General features: G+C 56.4%; 2 protein-coding genes across 5 annotated transcripts; one reads left to right on the top strand and one right to left on the bottom strand.

Moving 5' to 3' along the window:
- Window positions 1–759: 759 nt before the first annotated feature.
- Window positions 760–16,974, bottom strand: AGAP2 (ArfGAP with GTPase domain, ankyrin repeat and PH domain 2). 2 transcript variants are annotated; one of them, XM_035002274.1, is made up of 18 exons: window positions 16,697–16,974; window positions 10,144–10,202; window positions 9,456–9,543; window positions 9,187–9,272; window positions 8,892–9,039; window positions 7,765–7,899; window positions 7,326–7,435; window positions 6,754–6,912; window positions 6,506–6,592; window positions 6,317–6,421; window positions 5,715–5,877; window positions 5,410–5,529; window positions 4,234–4,362; window positions 2,869–3,017; window positions 2,668–2,758; window positions 2,325–2,547; window positions 1,948–2,203; window positions 760–1,773 (listed from the first exon to the last, which is right to left on the bottom strand). In XM_035002274.1, exons 1-18 carry the CDS (start codon window positions 16,854–16,856, stop codon window positions 1,531–1,533), a joined length of 2,511 nt encoding a protein of 836 aa, XP_034858165.1. In that variant the 5' UTR covers window positions 16,857–16,974; the 3' UTR covers window positions 760–1,530. The 2 variants fall into 2 exon arrangements, with proteins under 2 accessions (XP_034858165.1, XP_034858164.1); XM_035002273.1 differs by lacking the exon at window positions 16,697–16,974 and adding an exon at window positions 11,875–13,113.
- Window positions 16,975–19,338: 2,364 nt separating this feature from the next.
- TSPAN31 (tetraspanin 31) lies at window positions 19,339–22,078 on the top strand. Of its 3 annotated transcripts, none has more exons than XM_035002277.1 (6): window positions 19,339–19,558; window positions 20,051–20,218; window positions 20,469–20,549; window positions 20,875–21,006; window positions 21,319–21,432; window positions 21,528–22,078. In XM_035002277.1, the coding sequence occupies exons 1-6, from the start codon at window positions 19,496–19,498 to the stop codon at window positions 21,600–21,602; spliced, it is 633 nt and encodes a 210-aa protein (XP_034858168.1). In that variant the 5' UTR covers window positions 19,339–19,495; the 3' UTR covers window positions 21,603–22,078. The 3 variants fall into 3 exon arrangements, with proteins under 3 accessions (XP_034858168.1, XP_034858169.1, XP_034858171.1); XM_035002278.1 differs by having other exon boundaries at window positions 19,379–19,558; window positions 20,051–20,179; XM_035002280.1 differs by lacking the exon at window positions 20,051–20,218 and having other exon boundaries at window positions 19,403–19,558.
- The last annotated feature ends 139 nt before the right edge of the window (window positions 22,079–22,217 follow it).

Genomic DNA, 22,217 nt, shown 5'->3' with positions numbered 1-22,217 from the left:
ACAGGGTGAAGTATCTGACCTGCCACCGGGTTGCCCTGCCACCAGCCCCAGCAGGGGCACCCTCTGCTGGCCCCCTCCCACCTCCAGTTCCCCACCTTGACCAAGTCCGTTCCCTGACCCGCCTCTTCAAGAACAAACCAGCAGCTCACCCCCTAGACAAAATCACTTCCTCTTTAATTGCTGTTGAAGAAGATTCACACCATCTGCCTCAGAGGAGATGGGGGCATTTCCCTCTGCCCCAGTCCCTCTCCCCTCCCCAATTACCTGGTCCTTTGCAAAATATTTTAGCTGAGAAAAAAAAAAAAAAAAGAAAAGAAAAAAAAAAGACCGGAAACCACTGACACAGACGGTCCAAGGGCTGGATTGATTAAAGGAGGCAGGGCTGGGCCAGGTAAATCCACCCCACCACCCCCTTCCTGGGGATGGGGAAGGAGGCCTGGAAACCCTCCCAGCCACCTCTCATCCTCTTAGCCCTGGCTGGGAGGGATCATGGGGTTGAAGGACGGGTCTGGAGCTGCTCCAGTGGGAGGGAGGGGCTTGACAGGAAGAATAGTGGGGGAGGGGTCCCATTGCAGGGGTGCCCCCTACCCCAGATCACCATGGGCGCTGCACAGTCACAGGTACGCAGTCACGGTCACAGACACTCACAACCCGAGAGCACCCCCACCCCACCCCACCCTCTGCCCACCCCTGGCTTCCCCTACCCTGAAACGCCCTCCCCAAGTCCCTGCCCGCCCCCGCCCCCTTGTTGGAGAAAAAGCAATAAATTACAAGGTCCCTCCCCAGTCCCCTTAGCCCGCTCTGCTCCATCTCTTCTCCCTCCCAAGATAGTAGTGAGGAGGGACCCAGGCTCTTGGCTCCCCCGGCCCTTTAGCTTCCATCCATGGGTGGGTGTGGGGGGACGTCCTGATTTCCACTCCTCATGGTCCCTTTCACGGAAAGGGTTGGGGACCCCCCTACCCCCTTGGGCAGCAGGGGTCCTGCCCCTCGCTGCCCTTCCCCCTTCACTGGGCAGTGAGATTAGCATGGAAGGGGTGGGGGTCCCGGTATTGGCCCCAAGTCCCAGGGCTAGCTCTCCCACGTACTAACCCCTCCCTCTGGCGTGGCGTCGCCCCAGGAGCCAGCCTGGGTATGTGCTCCCGCCTGGGGATTGTCGAGCACAAGCAGGACTGGGTCTCCCCCCGGCCCCTCCTAGGGGGCGCGAGCGGGCAAATCCAAGCTCCCAGGAGCAGGTCCCGCGACAGGGGGTCCGCTTCCGCAGACCCCCAGCGGGTAGACCCAGAGCAATCCGAGCGTGGAAACGGTGGAGAGGGGGCGTGTTGAGCTGGGGTCTCCATGCCTCGTTGGGGAGAGGGAGGTGAGTTTGTGTCTTCTGGGAGGCGTGGGGGCGGTGCCCTCGTGGGGGAAAGAAGTGCTCCCGTGGGGCGGGGTGCGGATTGGAGAGGTGAGTGGGTGCATCTGTCCAGCGGTCCACCCGATGTGGTCGTGCCCGGCCCGTGTGGGAGTGGGGGTGTCTCTCCCGCTGGGCAACTATACCAGCGCGACGGGGGCGTCGGCGCGGCCCATGCCGGCGGCGCTGCTCCGGCGGCGGGGGCTGGGCGTGGCGGTGATGCTGGGGGTGGTGGCTGCGCTGGGGGTGGTGGCGGTGCTGCCGCCCTCACCCGGGCAGCCGTGCTGGAGAAGGATGTCGGCGCACAGCTGGCTTCCAGCCTGGCGGGCGTAGAACAGCGCCGTGTGGCCCTGTGCGTCGCGGGCGGCCACGTCGGCGCCGTACTAGAAGGACAGAGACGGCCCGCGTCACCAAGCGGCCCCGTAGGGCCGACACCCGCACGCCGCCTCCCCAGAATTTCCAGGCCCGCTTCCAGGGTCCTTTCGGGGATAGCAGCCTCCCCCGTGCCTGGCGGGAGCCCTCCAAGGCCCCCCTTTCCCCACGCCCCACGCACGTACCCACAGCAGCAGCTGCGTGATGACAACGTGGGCGAGCTCGGCTGCCAGGTGAAGGGGGGAGCGAAGCTGCGGGTCCTCTACGCTGGTGTCGAGCGGCCCGTGTCGCGCATGGGCCAGAAGCAGGAGAACGGCGGCCACGTCCTGGGCCTGCACCGCGGCCCACAGCTGGCGGCCCAGCGGTTCCTCGGGAGTGCCCAGCGGCGCCAGGAACAGCAGCTGCTCGTACTTGGCGCGAATCCATGATTCACGCTCCTCCCTACAAGACCAGGGATGAACAGGAAGGGCTCTAGGGACCCTCGCCCAGGACCTCTGCCCCTCACTCAGGGAAACCTCTCGGGAGCCGCACGTCCTAAGCGCCCCGCTTCCCTCACACGTACCGCGAAGAGTCCCGCGTGGGTTTGGTGCGGCCCCGCGTGTCGCTCTCCCACACGCGGTTGGCCATGTCGTTGCCAATGGCCGTCAGCACCAGGGTCAGCTCCCGAGGCCAGTCGTCCAAGTCCAGCGAGCGAACGCGGGACAGGTGTGTGCCCAGGTTCCGGTGAATGCCAGAACACTCGATGCAGATGAGTGCGCCCAGGTTCAAACTGGCCCATGTGGGGTCTGGGGAGGGAGTGCAGAGGTCGGCGCCCCGCGGGCAGGCAGCATGGGCACCCCAGCGTTCGCCCAACCCCAGCGAACCACCCTCCCTCCCAGACCCCTCCGCTTCCCTCTTGCGCTCACTGGGGGCCCCGCAGTCCACGCAGGTAGAGTTCCCCTTGGCGTTCCGGATCGCCTGGATGGCCACGGCTTCACTTTGGCTGTCTGTGCGCAGCTGCAGAAAGGGTTGGGGTTTGTATTGACTCTGCCTTGTATTGAGCCCTTCTCCAGACTCTTAAGACACTCACCTCTGCTCACCCCCAACCCTCACCCCCGACCCATTACCTTGACCTTGCTGCTCTCACAGCACTGCAGACTGGCTAGGATCTGACTTTCGATGGCCTGGACCCAGGCATCCCGCTCCTCAAAACTGGCTGCTTCAAAGTGCCACGTCTGACCAGTGCTGGACACGATCAGGAATTCGAAGTTTTCCTCTGAGTGGGGGGATGGGATGGGGTCATGAGGGATGGAGTTCAAACAGGGCTGCCTTGCCCAAACCCTTCCCCCCCTGATGTCCATCCCAAGCCCCTGGGAGTGGGGCAGAAGGGTTGGGGAAGCAGAAGGTGGGGGAGAGCAGGAAGCCCGAGCACATGCAGGGGAAGGCAGGGGCACCCCCACCCCTCTGCACCCCAGCTGAGCGCCCCTCCCAGCTCCCCACTTGTTACCTGCTTTATAAATATTTCTTAAACTACCAAAGGATTTTAGTTTCCACATTTTGCGCTTGGCTGGTTTCCCGAAGCGAAGGAGATAGAGATAGAATGGAGAGCAGAACAGAGAAAGAGACCAAGAAAGGAGAAAGAGAGAGGCAGATGGAGAGATGGAGAGAAATAGTGACAGAGTGCCAGAGACAAAGCAGGACAGACAGATGGGGAGAGAAAGCAGAACTAAAGTCAGTGGCCCCGGAGCAGAGTAGAGCAGAAGCCAAGAGCCATGAGAGTAGGCAGATCTGGAACCTGGGTCTGAGCACCCAGCAGAGAGCAGGGCGTGGGGACCAGTTATCATGACCAATGAGGAGCCAGGTCTCTGGGAAGGGAAGGGATGGTCAGGATCCGAGTGAACACAGGGAAAGGGGACAGAAGCTGAGTCACGGGCCTGGGACAAGGGGGTTGTGGGGTTCCAGAGGAGTTTCAGTGGCCTGGGGAGGTCACTGAGGGCAGGAATGGGGATCACTGTGGTCAAGGGCTGTTGGGGGAGCTTGGTGATCACAAGAAGCTATTGGGAACAGGGGCTGGGTGGTCACAGAGTCCGGGAGCTGAGGACTCAATGGGTGACACTGAAGTCAGGTGCTGAGTCACTGGGGGCCACAGGGGGTTCTGGGTGCAGGGTCTGGGATGATAAATGGGGTTGAGGGCAGGAACAGAAACTAGAGGGTCATTAAGAGAGGAAGCAGGAGCTACAGGCAATGGGAGTCACTGGGTATGGGAGCGGCAGGACTGGGAACTACTGGGGTACAAGGCATTGTCTGGGGAATGGGAGGAAGGACGGGGCTGAGGGGTCTTCGTCCATTTTTCACTAGGTCACGTGCACAGTGATAATGATAGTCAGGCACTCAGCTCAGGCACTTTTCCTCCTCCTGCAGGAGCTGGGCCAGGGATCTGGAGTTGGGGGTGAGGGTCCAGGGTGGGATGGAACTGCCCACCAGGGCCTCACCTTCAGCCTGCCCAGCCGAGCCTTCGGTCTTGGATGGTGTTGTCAATTTTTTCCTCCTCTGCTTCTTCACCATGGGAGAAGGAGGGGGTTCCCGACTCAGGGGGCTCAGGTCTCCAGATGGGGTACAGTCTTAGGGAGGGGGACACAGCTGCCTCAGTTGCCCCCTCCACAGATTTCCTGATTTCTCCATAGCCTGTCTCCTCCCCTGAACTAGCTTTGGTGCCCCTTCTCTCCAGGAGGTCCCCCTTGATCATGCCTGGGAATGTGGGCAGATGAGTGGTCAGATGAGTCAGACCTGCACTCAGCTCCTGGCTCTGCCACTTACTGGCCTTGAGACCTTGAAGCAAGTCACTTAATCTTCTGAGCCTCAGCTTCTTCATCCCTAGAATGGGGATAATAATCTCGACCTGACAAGTTTGCTGTGAGGATTGCCATTACAATTTATTTGTGTGTGGGCGCCTGGGTGGCTCAGTCGTTAAGTGTCTGCCTTCAGCTCAGGTCATGATCCCAGGGTCGTGGGATCGAGCCCCACATCGGGCTCCCTACCCGGCTGGAAGCCTGCTTCTCCCTCTCCCACTCTCTCCTGCTTGTGCTCCTGCTCTCGCTCTCTCCCTCTCTGTCAAATAAATAAAATCTTAAAACAACAACAACAACAACAAAAACCACAATTTACTTGTGTGTGTGTGTATATATACAGTAAGTAAATTGTAAATTGTAAATGTGTATATATGTTGTACATACCCAGTAAGTTATAAATTGTAATTGCATATATGTAGATTGTGTGTGTATATATATATATACTCAAACACTCCAAATACTGATGGCTGACTATGTGCTAGACAGTGTTCTCAGTTTGTTTAAGCCTCAAAGCAACCTCTGAGGTAGAATCTATTACCTCCACTTTACAGATGAGGAAACTGAGGCACAGAGAGGTCAAGTGACTTGCCCAGTGGCAAGCCAGGGTTTAAGTTCAGGGGACTTAGCTCTAGAACCCACTCGTGTTAACCATTACGATAATCACAGTATGACTGAGCTTGGTGCCTGGCGCCCAGTAGATGCTCAGTGTGTCCACTCACACACCGATTCCAGCCTCCAAGCTTCTACCCCAAGTTCCTTTCCCACCCACATCCCATTCACAACTGGAAGAGAGTGGATGGAGGGTGGGTCCTCACTGACCAGTGCTGAGGGCTCGGGCCAGATTCCGGTCTGGCTTTAGCAGGTGCTTGGATGTCTGGTCTGGTGGTGGCTGCAGGGAACTGGGGCTGGGGCTGGGGCTGGGGGTGGGAGTGGTGGCCTCTGTTGGAAGGGAAAGAAGATAAAGCTTCAGTGAGCCCCTTGGTCTTTGGGACCCACTCCTGGTGTAGTTCCTCATTATCACCCACCTTCCCACTTATCCAGTCCCAGCCTCCACTTCCTTACTATCCCTCCCCATCCCCCAGCTCTGGTCCCTTTTCTGCCTCTCTGTCAAGAGCCCCACTCACCAGGACCTTCACCCATCTGCACAGTGCTCATGTCCTTGACCAACCCATTGATACTGGCTGAGGGGCCAAAAGCAGAGATGGCTCTCGGAGGCCTCTTGCCAGGGACTTTGACTGTTGTTCGTAGCAAGTCCATCTCCTTGCCGTGGGTACTGTGGATGTAATCCTGGAGGGGCACAGGGGTTGCGAGTGTGGGAAGCCTGAGGTCCCTGGTGGTGCTGAGAAGCAGCCAATAGTGTGGGCTAGAGAGGATCTGGAGAGGGAGCCCTGGGGGCTGACTGCGTTGGGATGAGCTTCTAGGGGATGGGCTCCCCAGATTTGGCCCAATACTATCTCCTCCAGAAAGCATTCCCTGAATGGCAGACCAGGTGGAGGTCCTTCCTCCATCCTCTCCCACTAGACTGCAAGTTCCCCAGGGGGATGTCTTTACTTTCCCCTCTCCAGCATGGGTACGTGGTGGGTGCCTAACATGTGTTTGCTGAACCTAAGAGAACGGGACTAGGGCTTCCCGGAAACGATGTTGATGTTTGTCAGAGGCTCAGACTGGTAGGGCGGAGGGGTGTTCAAAGCCAGCCAGGGTGGCCCAGCCAAGCTCTGCCACTCACATTAATGCTGGGGTGGTAGAGTAGGAAGCCATTACTGGACAGGGTCACATATTTCTTCTTCCATTCTTTGTTCAAGGAGTTGCCACTTCGCTTCAGTAGGAAGCTCTGGAGGATGGAAAGAGACATGTGGGAGAAGAGCCAGTCAAGACCAGCTACCCCCAGCCTGCCCCCAGCCCCTGGACCACTCACCTGTTTGATGGGGATGGCTCGCCCACTCCCTGTTGTCTCTCCCCGACTGTCCAAACTCCGCTTCTCAGAATCACTGCCCCGACGATTCTGGAATGGTTATTGGCATCAGTTAGAGAACTAATAGAGGGATCCACTGATGGAAGGACAGGGAAGGCAATGGAAAGGGGCCCAACAGTGGGGTCTAGGGACCAGGGAAGATGGACAGGTAACAGAGAACCGGAGGATGGGGGAGTCATCATGTCCAATACCGCGAAGAGGCTGGTCCTGCGCTTGGCGGCCCGGTGCAGGGACCCTGGGGTGCTCAATCCAGCCACGGCAGCTGCCTCAGCTCGGAGTTCCCGGTGACCAACATTGGGTGAGGATGGTAGGGAAGAAGAGTAGTCGCTAGTGTGGCCCCCATTGCTAGCCTGGGGATGGATGAAGGAGTCAGCAGAAGAGTTAAGATCGCCCCCACCCCACCAAGCTATAGTTACATTTAGTTATGAGGAATTCCAGACATTCCTTGATCTCATCACCCTTTGTTTGCATTATCGTTCATAATAAAACTCCTCACTGTCATATGCTTTCCATTTTGCAAATATTAGGTCATACAATTTTCCTGAAACCTTGGGAGGTTTAGGTGACTTGCTCGAGGACATTCCAAACAGCGTTTCAAACCTGCTTGATGTCCAGTCCAATGAGCTTTCTACAAATGGTGTCACTGCCATTTCCATTTGCCCCCCACCCCCAACCGCCTTGGTATGCGGTACCTGTTCTTGGATCACCAGTCCCTCCTCTGCATCCTACCAGCCCCTCTGTGGACCCTGAAACCCCAACTCACCTGCCCAGCTACAGGAGTGGAAGCAGCCGAGTGGCTCGGGGAGCTGGGCAGGGACTTACAGGCAGCCAGAAGCTGTTGCTGTTTCCGTAAGGTCACCACCTTCTGGGCCACTGAAGGAAAGGAGAGAGGAAGGGCACATGAACAGGGCAGATAGCCAAGACCACCCTTTGTCGCCCAATTTTGAGAAATCCCCCCGAGATAACATAGGCCCAACTTCCTTGTCACCGTAGGCTTCGTGCCACCTGGAATCTTGGCAGCTCATCCGGCCCAGAAAGACCACGTGGTCATTAAGCAAACCTTCTCCAAACCTCCCTGATGCCGCCTCTCTCCCATGCAGGCTAGGCTGCTGTCACTCCCAGAGAGAGGCCTGGATGCCCTAAGAACTTCGCAGGCCCCTCGCTCCCTGCTTCCCACATGTGCGGTGAGTCACGGTACTCACCCTCCTGGAAGACGCGGTCCACATTGAGCCCGTAGGTTGCACATGTCTCGTAGTAGCTGCAGCGCTTCATGTCTGCGCACAGAGCCCTGGCACGAGCATCGCCCACCACTCGAGGGGAGGAGGCACTAATCCTGTCTGAGGGGACAGGAAAGGGGCAGGATTGGATGAGGGCGCCGCTTCCGCACTCTTCCTACTTTCTTTTTCCTTTGGCTCCAGTCCCAGGCTGGGCACACTAAGGACAGGCAGTGAGAGAATATCCCCTTCTTGTTTGAAGGCTGGGCCCAAGCTCACAAGCCCCGAGGCAGGAGGAGCAGGTGGGTGAGCTCTGTGTATGTGTCTTCAGGGAATACTCGAGAGCTGAGCAGAACTTCTTAACAAGGTCTCAAATGGCTGAGACTCCCAGGTGTCCCGTCACCCTGCCCTGCAAATCCAAAGAACCCTGAGCAGAGTGGGAGTTCACCTCGGAAAAGGTTGAAAGTCCACAGGGAACAGGTGGACTGTTCACTCGGCAGCAAGGAGCCAGGAGGCGAGTGGCGAGGGGAAGCAGGCTCCTGCAGGATAGGCATCCAGACAGAAAGCTGAGCCAGCTCAATATAAGGTGGGTACTGGGAAAGCTTTTCCTGGGCCTGCTGGCATCTGAGAGCCTCTGAATCACTTCTTTGAGAACTCAGACTTTTCTGCCCTCTGTATTTTCTCTACCATTTCGTTTGTGTTTTCTCTTTTTTAGATACGTCCCTTTGAAACATGTTAGCCTGACCCAGCTATAGCGAGGGAAAGATAGAAGGCTTTCTATCCACACTAGAGCCTGAGATTTTCTGTGTTTGCCATGGTGGTGACAGGAAATGGCAGGGTGAGAACACAAAGTAGGTGACATCTCAGAGGAGTGGAGACTGCTCCTATAGCTGTCCCTTCCTTCCTGGAGGGTCCTCTTTTCTCCGCTCAGACCCTGGGACGTTTTTTTTTGGTTTAATGACTCCTTTATTTGGAGACAAGGCTCCTTCCAGAGGGTTCCTGAAATCCAAGTGGCCATTGCCACACCTCACCAAGCTCTCACCTGTGTTGGGCAATACCTCAGCGGCCATCTCAAGGACTCCCTTGAAAGCAGTGCTTGCGCAGGCCCTCCTTACCTTGTGTCCCCACCAGTGCCAGTGCCAGGCCTCCTCGTCCTTCCCCCCGAAGGGAGCTCAGCTGCCCATGGAGACGGCTCACGGCCTGGAAACTGTTTTCATCCTCCAGGCTGAAGACCAAGATGACAGCATCTGCCCAGCCTGAGAACTTGCGGGGGGTGAGGAAGCAAAAGGGGGGTCAGACAAATCTACTCCTCTGGACACTATGTCCAGGGAGGTCTGGGGAACTAGAGCTTTCTCCCTTGGCCAGTGCTGACCCCAGCCAGCCTGCCTATCCCAACATCTCACCCCTCACCTTGGCATCAGGTGCCCCCGCTTCCTCTCGGATCAACACCAGATGAGTCTGTCCATCCACCAACATCTCTTTCTTGTGCTGTTCACCTGCCCGGAAGGGTGGAAGTGGTAGTAGGTCAGAGGTCACAGGTCACCAAGTTTCCCCACGCTCCCTGTACTTCAGCTGTTGTGGCCTCATCCTTTCCTCTGGTCTCCACAGCTGCCTAGCCATTGATCCTGGATTCCTGACCCAAAACCTTAGTTAGCTTACTATGGCTCCTGAGAACTCACTTTCTGTCTTCTCCAGCACTTGGTAGGAACCGGTCAAGAATCGGTGGATGAGCGATGACTTCCCACTCCTGGTGTCACCCAGCACACCCTGAGAACAAGGTTGTGGAGCAGAGATGGTGAGAATTAAGAGGAGGTCAAATGTTTGGGTCTGAACACTCCCGAGAACTCAAAGAGATTGGCAGTGTTAAATCATCCAAGCAGGATCCTGCAGGGACTGGGGATGATGACTGGTCAGGAGAGAGCATTCGGGAAGATCAGCTGAGTGGGATAAGAAATGATCCCAAGCTCAACGTGGACCGCAGGCTGAAGATTCTCAGCAACCCAGTACCGTGTGTGTGTGTGTGTGTGTGTGTGTGTGTTTGGGGGGGGGATGATGTCACAGCGCTAGACCCTGGTTGGAAAGTTTTACCCAATTCGAAGCAATAGAGCATGAAGGGCTAAAGGGGAGATGCCAGAAACGAGGAGAAGCTTGGACAAAGACCATGAACAAACAGGAAAAAAGAAGCTAGAGGAGAAAAAATTGTAAGGATATATCAAGCCCCAGGAAGGTGGTAGACTCTCAGGAGTACTAGGAAACTATCCCCCATTCCCACAGAGAGAGGGAAGGGAGGAGGTGAAGGGGAGAGAGTTGGGAGTGCGGTGGGTGGGAAGTCAGCCTTCATACAGACTAGGGGACTGGGTTACCTACCAGGCGCAGTTCAGGAATGGAGCGGCTCAAAGTCCATTCCTGGCTATTGACCACAGCCTCTGTAATAAGAAAGGAGCCATTAAGAGAGGATGCTCCAGGCCCAGGAGCACCCCCGGCCCTCAGCCACCCCTCCTCATTTTGCAGCTTCCCTTAACCCCCAGGACTCTGCCTTGGGCTGGAGAACTGTGTGGAAGGGCTAAGTTCGAGAGTGGTCCCCAGTCCTCCCATCCTAGCCGCTCTCCCCACAGCTGTTGCTGCCGCTCAGTGGTTGCTTAGCAACGGAACCAGCCAGACAAAAATACTTCAGCTGGCATCTCCTTTAAAGCACATCCCCAAACGTAAGTCTGCCCCAGACCAGGGACCAGAGTTCTGACAGTAGCCGGTTTTTCCCTCTGGAAGAATGGGAGAGGGTCTCCTTCCTACCGGCCTGACTGGGATTCCAGGGCAGATCCCGGGAGGAGGGGCTGGGACATGGGAGGCAATGGGTCTTCCTCAATCTCCATTTCACAAGAGAGAAACTGAGGTGAGGGATATCCCTCCCCCTTTTCAAGGTCAACAGCATGGTGGCCCTGACCCCTTCCCACAGTCCAGGCAACGGAGCTTGGACTTGCCTAAGCTTCCCTCTCCCATAGCTTCCTCACAAGCACCCTCTGAAACAAGTGTGGGGAAGGGCTCCATTCCTTGGCCGAGAGAAGCCTCAGGCCTGGGGGCGGGGGGTAGGATGCTCCATCCGCCCGCCGTGTCCAGCCCCCGCGCCTGACACTGGCCGGACATTCCCGGGGCGCCGCAGCTGAGGCGGGAACTCTGGGATCCGGAGCCATCTGCTCCCACCCGCTCCAGAGCCAAACCCCGGGGGCCGCCCCCGCTCCCGAACCCGCCTCCCCTCCGGGGAGTGTGAACCGCACCAAGAGTCCCTAGTCTCTTTCTTCCAGAAAAAAAGAAAGACCCCCCCCCCCGAAAAAACCAGTACCTTCTCAGCACCCCCTCCCAAGTCTCCGGGGGTAAGAATTGCCTTTGCAGCAGTTCGTCCCCCTGAGTCACTCCTGGGCAGCCCCCTGGGGGTTTCAACGCCGCTGTGGGGCCGGGGTGGGCAGTGGGGGAAGTGAAGCCTCCTATCCGCCCCCTCACTTCACATTCAAGTATTCATCACGTTCCAGCCCCCACGCACTCCCGTACAGCCCACTCCACCTTCACTGCATGGAAAGAAACAAGAGTCCCTCCCTGCTGCCTCACCAGCCGGGGCTCAGCCCAGGGAAGCCCTATCCCTGGCGAGGAGCTGCCTGCAAGGTCACTCTCATGCCACCTGCCCCAAGTGCTCAGGAGACACTGAGGCTTCCTCATCTCCTTCACCTTCAATATTCGTTTAGGCAAGGCAAAGCTATGTTCCCCTGCTCCCAGAGTCCAGCTGAGGCTAGAAGTGGGGTCCGGGGCTTCTCTGGGAGCAATTTCCGACAGTCACTCTGACCAAGGGCATTATTTTCCCAGAAAGCTCTGAGGCTTTCTGGGTCCCTCTGAAATCAAGTCATCTCTCGTGTGGCACAATGTAGCTACCCACCCCCTTTCAGGACCTCTTAGGCTTTGCCCCAGTCCTTGGCAGAGGAGTGAATTTGGTTCATCCACCCACCCAAGAGAGAAGCTTCCCTAGTTCAATCCTGCACACCTCTCCTCCACCCCAAACTGAGCATTCCACGTGCCCTCCCCTCCCTGTTCTCAGGCCCTGGTCCTACTCACTAGGGGAGGCACGAAGCTCTGCGCCCAGCAGCTCCCTGGACCCGCTGCCAGAAGATAGGCCCGGGGGTCCGGGAGGGGGCCCGGAGCCAGGAGGCCCCCCTGTGCTCTTGGTGAAGATGCCGCTGATAAACTTGAGCATCTTGCGATCTCGAGTGGATGCTCGGCCCCCCTCCCGGCCCCGTTTCAGCCCTGGAGCTGGAGGCTCCAGAGTGATTGGAGGTGCAGGCCCAGTGGGCTGCGCGGAGGCGGCGGTGACAGCAGCGGCTGGAGCCGGGGTTGCTGGGAGGGTTAGCGGAGGAGGAGAGCCAGCAGGCGGTCCCGGGTGCAAGTCACTGTTGTCCAAGGTCTTACTCTTGCCTTTCCGAGGGGACAGCTTCCCTCGGGCTCCCGACCCAGCCCCGACCCCACCAGAGGTCGTGGCTGCCGCTCCTCCTCCCCCGGCGGCGGCGGCGGCGGCGGCAGAAGCTCCAGTCCCGGCGCTGCTCTTTGACCCCTTGACCCTGGGCTTGCCTTCGCTCTCGGGCCAGGACAGGCGGCTACCCGCGCCCTTGCCCCCGCCGGCTTTGGAGCCACTCGTGGTTACGGTCTTGCAAGGCTTGGGGGCCGGCGGAGGAGGCGCCACCTTGAGCCTCCGACTGCCGGTGCCGGGGTGCGGGGAGGACGAGCCTGGGACGCCGCCGCCCGGCCGGCCTTCAGGTTCCGGGCCCCCCCAGCTCGGGCTGCTGAGCAAGGGGCGCCGGGAGGTGGGGGCGCCCCCGGGCTTGGGGTCAGGGCTCAGCCCCCCGGAGAGTGGGGGCCCCGGAGGGGCGGCCCAAAGGGAGAGGCGGCGGCCGGGAGCAGGGGAGACGGGGCGGGCCGGACTGGCCGGAGCCGGGGACAGGGCGGGGGGCTCGGCGCCCCCGGCGCCCGCGCTGCTCGTGCTGATCCACAGCGCATCCTGCCGGTGGAAGAGACGCTCGTGCCGCTTCTTGCCGGGCTCCTCCGCGCCTCGGGGGCTGCCAGGATCCCCGGTCTCGGCACCTCTGGTCCCGGGGGCGCCGGCTGCGGCCGCAGACGGAGAAGGCGGCGGCGGAGGCACCGACTCGAGCTTGACCAGGGTCAGCGAGATGAGGTAGGTCGTTGTCCGGCGCTGAAGCGCGCCCGCGCCCCGGCTCATGGGGCCCCGAGACCCCCGAGCTGGGGAGGGGAGGGGACTCCCCCGGACTGCCTCAGGGGGGCCCGGCCATGGGGCCGCCCTGCTCGCTGCCCCCAGCCCCCGGACCCCGCTGAGCCCCCAGCCCGGCTCCGCTGTCGCCGCCGCCTCCGCCGCCTCCGCTTGCGCCCCCCTCCCATCACACGGGGCGCCCCCTCCCCATGCTCCCCGCCCTGCGCCCCCACCCCGTTGGAGCCCCGGGACCTTGGTGCTGCTCCAGGGAGGCGCGCCGGACCTTGCGCCCCTGCCTGGGTGGGGGCGCCGAGATGGGCGGAGGAGGGCGGGGAGGACAGTAGTGGGGGCAAATAGGGGAGAGGGAGAAAAAGGGGGCAGAAAAGAGGGACCCGAGGCTGGGGGAGAGGAAGAACCGGTGCGGGGGAGGCAGGGGCGGGGAATGGGGACTCAGGGGACAGGGGCCGTGGATGGGGGTCGGAGAGGGGATCTGTAGGAAGGTGGGAAGCTAATGGGCTGGTCGTGCGGGGGATTCGCAGGGGCGCGGGGGGGATGCTGGGGATGGAGATACAGGCGCCGGCGGGGGAGGAAGGAGGGAAGCCTTAGGGGGTGGGAACCCACGGGTCTGGGGTCTGGGAAGGAAGGGGCGTGAGATCCGGGCGAAGCGTCCGGGGGGCTCGCCGGGGCTCGGCTCGGTCCGGATGCGCTCTGTGTCCGGGCGCTCCCCTCACATTGAGGAGGAGGCGGCCCCCCGCCCCCCCTACCCCATCTCCCCCCCCACCTTCTCTCCACCAGCTCGGCTGTCTGAGAAGGCGGTGCAAAATCCAGGACTGGATTTCCCTCCCAAATCCTGGGCTGGATTTCCTAGAACTTGGACTCACCTACTCCAACAATCTAGCCCCCTCCCCTAGCACACCACGGTTAGGGAGCGCGACTGTTGGGTGTGGCATTTAGGGACAGGGGTAAAAATCAGTACACGGGTGGACAGTCCGCAGGCAAAACGGAGCGAATTTAGGGGTCACTGCCAATTCTGGAGAAGTTGAAGTGGGGAAATGGGAAGTCCTGAAATCCCTTTCCCAAGACCCCTTGTCTCCCCCAGGTAATTGCACGCATTCTTTTTCCCATCACCCAGCCGCCTGGCCCACCCCACCCCACCCCCACACGCAATAAATTGATGGGGCCACGACTTAAGCCCAACTGTCCCAAAGTGAACTTGGAAAGTGTTCCCTGGGGATGGGGACAAACATGGAACTTAGCAGGGTAGGAAGGAGGGGGGTGCCTTAGGAGGGGAGAGATCCGAGGGCTCCAGGAGCCCAGGCCAAAAAGTGAGTCAAAGGCTCCAGCTTGAGGTGGAAGGAGAAGGAATATGTCTACAGATTGACACCCCCCATACCAAAATGCCTCCAGTCTCCATAGCAACCGTAGCTCCAAGAGTGCCTCAGAATCAGCAGGGATAAGCAGAGAAGAATCGGTGTGTATGGTGGGTGGGGGACCTGCCAGGGGACTGGGGGTTAAGGAAGACACCATCCTCGAATCCGGTTACCCACATGTGGGGTATTTAGTATCTCTGAATATAAGGACCCCTTCAGTTGAGGCGGGAGCCGGCCTCTTTTCGGTTCCCATTCAGTCTCCTGAGGTTTTCAGGGTGGAGGCCTTTTAGAAGGTTAAAGAGGAGATAGAGAGAATGGAAAACGTCTGTCTGCTCTATGTCCACCACCCTTCTAGGGACCCTGGAGTTCAAGACTCACTGTCCTCTACCCTGGGGAGAAGGTTGAAGGGGGTAGGCCATTGGGGAATGGAGGCTGAGACCTGTCAGGGATAGGCCAGAGTGACGGCAGGCCTTCATGCAGGCTTGGAGACCCCTCCCTGGACTCAGGGAGTCTCAGCATTCCCCTAATTTGGTGTCCCACCCTCCTGACGCAGCTGAGACTATAATAAGTGCTGTCGTGGGCGGCTCTTGGAGGCAGGAGCCAGCCAGGAGCAGGCAGCGTGCTTGGCCTGGTAGGGGGTGAAGGGGGGGGGTGGTACCAGGATGCTGGATGCCCTTTGTTTTCCCTGAGACCTGTACCCAATCCCTCTTGAGTTCTGTCCTGAGGTCAGCAGCCCCCTCTCCACCCCACCCCAGGAGGACACCATTCCCAGGACAGGGGACCCTTCAGTAGCCTTTTCTGAATGTTCTGAAAGAGAGGGTAAAGGAGATTTGCTATTTCTGCCTTGATTTTCCTTCCTTCCTTTGGTGGCCTCAGTCTTCCTTTATGCTCAGTGGGAAGAGAATCCTGACTCTCAGGGAAGGAGTGGGACAAGTCACTTGTGAAGAGTGGAGTCTTCTGGGCGATTTCAGCTTCCACCCCTCCTCACTCCCTCCTCCAGAGCTAAGGGGAGCTCCTCCACCCTGACTAAACCCTTTTCCTCCCCCTCTTTTTTTTTTTTTCTACAGGGGTGGGGCTTGGAGTTCCTTCCTAGGAGGCCCCATGGGGCCACTCCCCCTGGGTCTGCCTTTCCACCCACTGAAGCTGTAGGAAAGGTGTCAGCCATCGTTCTTGGCAAAGGGTGGGGACAGGAGGTGAGAGGGGCACTAGCCTCAGAAAGGCAATGGGAAGGGGACCAGACTGTCCCCTTAGGAACCCGAACCAAATGTTCCCTCCCCAAGTTACGGTCTGGTGGCCTCTACCACCAGAGAGGTCTGGCAGCAGGTGTCCCTGATGGAAAGAATGGTCTCTTGAGCCCCCACCCCCACCCCAGGTAGGCAGCTGAGGCTGGAGCGGCTGGGAGACCAGGCTATGATGAAGGATGTACTTCTCCCAGACACCTTTCAGGAACAACATGGCTGGCTTTTGTCAGCTCTTTGCCACCTCAGAGGTAAATGAGAGGAGGCTAGGCTGGAGACGACTTTCAGTTCCACCAGCTCCTTAGCGGTGGGGCCCTGTGGATAGAGAGAAGCTGTTCCTGCCAGCCCCCCCCCCCCCACCAGACTGAAGGCTGGGGTGGGCAGGAGGATGTGGCGGATGGTGTTGCCATGGCAGCACTTCCTCCCTGTGTTGTCATCACTTGCTCTAATGGCACTAAGGAGGTAGAGCGGAAGGTGTGTGTTGGGGGTGGGGGGAAGGACAGGAACAGGGGCATGGGGAAGAGAGGGGACCGAAAAGAGTCCTGGGGACTTTGTTACACTTTGGTTACAGTATGAGTAGTAGTGTGTGCCTGGGAGGCTGAGATTCTCTGCGTGGTGTATTTCAACGTGTGTGTGTTTCTCTCTACAGCTGGAGAACAAGAGGTCACTGATCCTTTGTGGGTCCTGGGAATGAGCACATTATCCAGTCCCAGAACCTCCTGCCCCACACTGCTTCCTGCCCTGGACTCCCCAGGCAGGGTCCAAGGCTACCCTGGGTCTGTCACGGCCTCCCTTCCCCATGCTCACCCACTTCTCCATTGCCAAGAAGGTCAGCTCAGCAGTGACTTGTATTTTGATCCCCTGGGAGAAGGATCAGAGTTGGGGAAAGAGGAAGAACGACACCTCCCATATCCTTTTTCCATCCTGTCCAAATATTCTTCCCCCGAGTCCCAGCTCCATCTAGAGGACTAGGAAGTGGCTGATTGGGAAGTGATGTATGGCACAGCAAGCCCTTCTATGCCTCCGCTGGTCCCCGATACACCCAAGTTGGGAGCTAACCCTTCTCTTACCTCGCACACTGTCCAGTGAGGCCTGGATGCTGTCCCGAAGTTCAGGATCGCCCACCCTCTCTGCCAGCTTCCTTAGGCGGCTTAGAGACTGCTTGGCCACCTCGTGTCGCCTGACTTCTGCTCTCACTGCAGCGACAGCCAACTGCCTCTGGGCATGCATGTTGCCCAGACCTGTCTTGCCAGGCTAACAGCAACCTCTGGCCTTGAAGCCCATGGCCCCGCAGTCCTCAAAAAACAGAAGGTCCCTTCTGCTGTGCCCCAGAACTCTGCGCTCCTGCCCGCCCTTCCGTCTGTCGGCCTCACTTCCTGACTGGTGAGTTTCAAACCCACAGCCTGGGACAGCACTACCTGCTGAACCTCCCACCCCCTCTAGCGTTGGCCCATGAGCTCTGCCAGCCAGCCCCTGCTGTACGTCCTCAGCCAGGTGGATGGAGAGACCTCAACGAACGTCCTAGGGCCTCCTGTGGGAGGTGGCTAATTAAGATGGGTGTTGGTGCTAGGAAAATGTGCCAAGCCAGGCCCCAGGTGCAATCCCAAACTCTTGGTGACCTACAGATTCATGCTCAGTCTCAAACTCTGACAGGAATGTATACACACTTGGTCTCTCACCCTAACAGCCCTGCATTCCAGCTCGCAATAGTACTCACCACCCACTCTGTACCCACCACATCCAAAGAGCTCGTATACCTACATCTTGCTCCAGAACCCTTCTTCAGTCAGCTGCCCCACTGTAACCACCTCCTGCTTATAAAGTTCAGGTAGTTATGGGGAGAACAGGTTATGGAGGAGAACAGCAACTATAACCAGACAAAACCACCATGCTCTCTCAATTACTTTCATAATAATTGTCTGTAACAACAGTTTACGACACACTTTCAAATGTATGGTCTTTATGACAGGCCCAAGGGGTGCAAGAAAGGAAGCCAAAGTTCAGAGAGGCCAGTAAGAGGTGAAAAAAAAAAAATCTATGGAAATCTATGGGTCTAGGTCTTTTTTTTTTTTAGATTTTATTTTTAAGTAATCTCTACACCCATCGTGGGGCTGCAACTCACCACCCTGAGATCAAGTGTTGCACGCTCCCCTGACTGAGCCAGCCAGGCACCCCTGTGAGCCTAGGTCTTCTGATTTCAACTCTGATACTCTTTTTCACTATACCACCCAAACAAGATGCCTGCCAACCAGTTCCCCTTATCTCTAATACCATTGTCTTGCCCTTGATTTCGGACCTGAAAGAGAAGAGGGTAGACGAGGAATTAAAGGACAGAATGAAGATGCAGGGGGTATGCGGGGGTGGGGGTGGGGTGGGGTGGGGGGGTGGTGGTGGCTAATTTGATCTAATTACTTTGTTTCAGGACTCAAACCCTTCTGGCCCTGCCAAATGTCTTTTCTCCTGCATATGTTCTTGATACTAATTTATGAAGGATAGGGGATTATAACTATGTGACTATTTGTATAGTTGGAGATAAGGGAATTGGGGGCTGGGATTACCCACTGGAACTTATAGCCTGACGAAAATAACTAACACTGAGCGTTGACTGTGTGCCGGGTACTGTCCTAAGCATTCTGCATATATTAACTCATTCGATTCTCACAACAACCCAAGAGGCAGGTGTATTGTTATTTATCTCTATTTACAGATGAGGAAACAGCCACAGAGAGCCAAAGGTTACACAGCCAGTAAGTGGCAAAGTTGGAACCCATGCAGTCTGGCAGTTAGACTACTGCTTCGGCAGTCATAGAATCTAAGTACATACAAACTGAAGTCATCCTGTGGGGTTGAAGGGAGGTTTTTTGTTTGTGTTCCCATTACCACTGTTTCTCTTGGGGGAAAGAGGAATTATGCCTTTTCCCATATCCATGAAAAACATTTATTCAATACTAAGCATATTGATCAACCTCTATGCCCACCCCCGTGAAAATGTGGAGACTCCTCCTTCCCCTAATATTTTTTTCATATTCCTTCACATTCCAGACCTCTCCCTTGGACTTTTTTTTTGTAAGCCCTGGATCAGGCACGTGCTCTGAAGATACCGAGCACACGCATGTCTGCGCTTGTGGCTTTGTCATGCACAGGAATGCCCTGGCTCGAAGAAGCTGTTCTTCACACTGAATTTCTAGCATATTCACACCCAGTTAGGAGGGGATATGGAAGAAGAAATGTGTACTAGCGGACACACCTGCAAATGTGTGACGGCTTGTTGGATGTTACTGTGCCCAACCCGGGCGAAATAGCTCGATGTTGTGCTCCTCTGGGTGTTCCCGAGTGTGATGCAATAACAACAAACAACGGCGTCATCATGAGATCACTGCGGGACAAGGGGAAAGGGGCGGGGAAGAGCGCTCCCTCGAGGGGAGGAGCCCTTTCACCCTGCCCTCGAAGCCGCACCTCTCCCTCTTCCCCTGGGTTTCTCCTGAGCCTCCTCCCTCGGATTAGCTCTCTTCCAGCGGCGGCCACAGAAAGCTCCGCTTTCAATCCGGGGAAGTTTAGGCTTTGCTCCTTATGAGAATCTATGGAAGCCCTACCCCCAGTTTAAGTTTCAGCCAATAAAGAACCTAAAGGAGGGGCCGGCAGGCGGGTCAGTGACGCAATGCAGACTGATTGGCATTCAGGCCACCGACGTCCTGGATTAGCCCCGAGTTTCGCCAATCCAGAGGCAGGGGTGGGACGGTGCAGGCGCAGAGGACTGGGTTTGGCTGGACTCGATTTAAAGAGACAGAAGCTGTCGGGGTCCAAGAAGACGGTCCCCAAGAACCTCCCCCCAAGTCCTTGGGACCACTTGGGTCCCCAAAGCTGGGGAGATGGTTTGCGGTGGCTTTGCCTGCTCCAAGAATGCGCTGTGCGCTCTCAACGTGGTCTACATGGTGAGGTTTTGGAGGTGGTTCGGGAAGCTTCAGGGCGGAGAGAGGAGTGGGGAGAATCTCTAGGGGACTTCCGGTGGGAAGAGGGGTGTACTGGGGGTTCCGGGAAGATTCCCGAGAACTTCCGGCGAAGAGGGAATTCCAGGGGACTTCCGTGGGAAGAGGGGAGACTTCCGGTGACCAGAGGGTTTGTCTGGGGGTGGGGGCGGATGAACCGAGGGCTGTGGGCATAAAGGCCCATTCCGCCCTCCTGGGAATTTGTTTCTCCCAAAATAGAAGTAATGGATGAAGCTAAAGTTTCCTTTTTTATATTCATAGACTACTATCCCTGCTGCCCCCACTCCCATCCCAGCCATCCTGACCTCTGGTGGGTGCATACACCTGCTGTCCTTAGTTCACACAAACTCAGATCTCCTTTTTTGTCCCAAGACTCCCTGTAGGGTTTTTGGCTGTGCTAGAGTTCTTTTGAGATGTAACCTGCTCTATTTCCTGTAGCTGGTAGGCTTGTTGCTCATTGGAGTGGCTGCTTGGGGTAAGGGTCTGGGTCTGGTGTCCAGCATCCACATCATCGGAGGAGTCATTGCTGTGGGAGTCTTCCTTCTTCTCATCGCGGTGGCTGGACTGGTGGGTGCTGTCAACCACCACCAAGTACTGCTATTCTTCGTATCCTGACCTTAAGTGGGGTTCTTGGGAGGGCTGAATTGGCTAAGAATGTTTGAGAGGGGTAGACTTGAGGGATCTTGGGGACAGGTCTCCTGGCCCTGCCCTATACCATACTTCATGAAACGAGCTGATGACTTTGTTTTCAACACAGCTATGTAAGTTCTATGAACAGATGACAACAGATGGTTATTATAGGTGCAACATAAAGGAATCTAGGACTTTTTTTTTTCCCCATAACTCTTCCTCTCAGTACATGATCATCCTTGGGTTGGTCTTCATCTTCCAGTTTGGAATCTCTTGCTCATGTCTGGCTATTAACCGGAGCAAACAGGTAAGTGCATGTCCTCTCAGCTATTTGCTTTTTTCCCTCTACCCTCTAACTCCCTCCCCTCAGTCTGGACCTCTTAGTAACCACTACCAGACTCTTCAGCTATTTGCTTCCTTTGGGAAGTCTGGGTAATTTTCCATGAGTATTTTCCAGAAGAACCCAGAGGTGGATTTTTATCATTTTCTGTATAATCCACCTTTGTTTCTGAGGGATGTTGACTGACTTTGCTGGAATAGGGAAATTGAGGCACTTGAACTAAGATCATGATATAAGAGCATTCTTAAGGTTAGCAGCATCCAATAATTTCCCTCTTGCCTATATTCTCCAGACAGATGTCATTAATGCTTCTTGGTGGGTCATGAGCAACAAGACCCGGGATGAACTGGAAAGAAGTTTTGATTGTTGTGGCTTGTTCAACCTCACAACCCTGTATCAACAGGATTACGCTTTCTGCACTGCAGTGAGTTGGTGCAGAGGTGGGGCCGGGGGCCGGAGGGTAGGAAAGCTGGTTAAGGACACTGCCCAGACTGGCAGATTTAAGAGTTTGAATGACTGTCTCTCTTTAGCAGCTCTCTTGCACTGGGGCCATGTGCTGAGAGGACGGGAGGTATGGATACAAAGGTTAGAGAATTAGTCAAATGAGATTTCATTCTGTAGGATACGGATTAGAAACTAGTAAATAATTTCTGGGGCCCTTCACCACAGGTGTCAGGATAGGGCAGCCTAGCAACTCTGCATCCTCTAAACACACACATACGTGTTTTATTCTCAGATCTGTAAGAGCCGGAGCTCCACGTGCCAGATGTGTGGAGAAAAGTTTCTTAAGCATTCAGACAAAGCCCTGAAAATCCTGGGGGGTGTTGGACTCTTCTTTAGCTTTACAGAGGTAACATTCTTCAGTTCTCTCATACATACACCCTTTCTGTCTTAGCTCCAGAGATTCAGAATTGCTGATAATCTCTTTCCCTTTGCTTTTTACAGATTCTTGGTGTTTGGCTAGCAATGAGATTTCGGAATCAGAAGGATCCTCGAGCTAACCCCAGTGCCTTTCTATAAGACTCTAGATCCTTCTGACTTCTCTCCTGCTCTCTATCCTCCCTAAGCTTTTTTTCCTCCCTTAGGGAAAACCTAGGGTCTGTAGCCCTTTTTGTTTGAGAAAAAGGAAAGGCCCTTTGCCACATCCCCCAAAGATGACTGAACAGCCAGGCTGTATGCCTTGACATGTTTAGTGGGAGCAAGATCATAAGGAATAAAGAACAACTTCCTCCCTCTCTCCCTAAGTGGATATGGGAAGCTCCTGGGAGTGCACGAGATGGGATGGGGGTTGGAGTCATTCCTGGCTCTGTTTCCCCGCTTTTCCCTTCCACATGCCAGACCACCTCAACACATCCTGGCCTGGCTCCAAGGGTGAATCAGGGATGGAACCAGGGAAAAAACCACCAAGAACTCTTTCTTACACTAAGCAGGACCCGGTGTGGGGAAGTTCAGTGAATATAAAAATAAAAGCCACTTAAACTCCACATTCAAAGAAACAATGTAAGTGCCTTTTCTTTTGCCAGTTGAGGGGCTCCGCTTGCCTACATAGACCCTGTGACCTAGGGAGAATCTTTTAAGATTCTATAGGAAAGTGCCATCTTCCAAATGGCTTTTCCCAATCCCCAAATGGCAAAG

Source organism: Mirounga leonina, unplaced genomic scaffold (assembly GCF_011800145.1).
Source record: "Mirounga leonina isolate KUSES-001 unplaced genomic scaffold, KU_Mleo_1.0 Mir_126, whole genome shotgun sequence".
In the NCBI taxonomy this organism is placed as follows: domain Eukaryota; kingdom Metazoa; phylum Chordata; class Mammalia; order Carnivora; family Phocidae; genus Mirounga; species Mirounga leonina.
The sequence above is the reverse complement of the archived record's forward strand: the minus strand, read 5'-3'. Positions and strand labels throughout refer to the sequence as shown.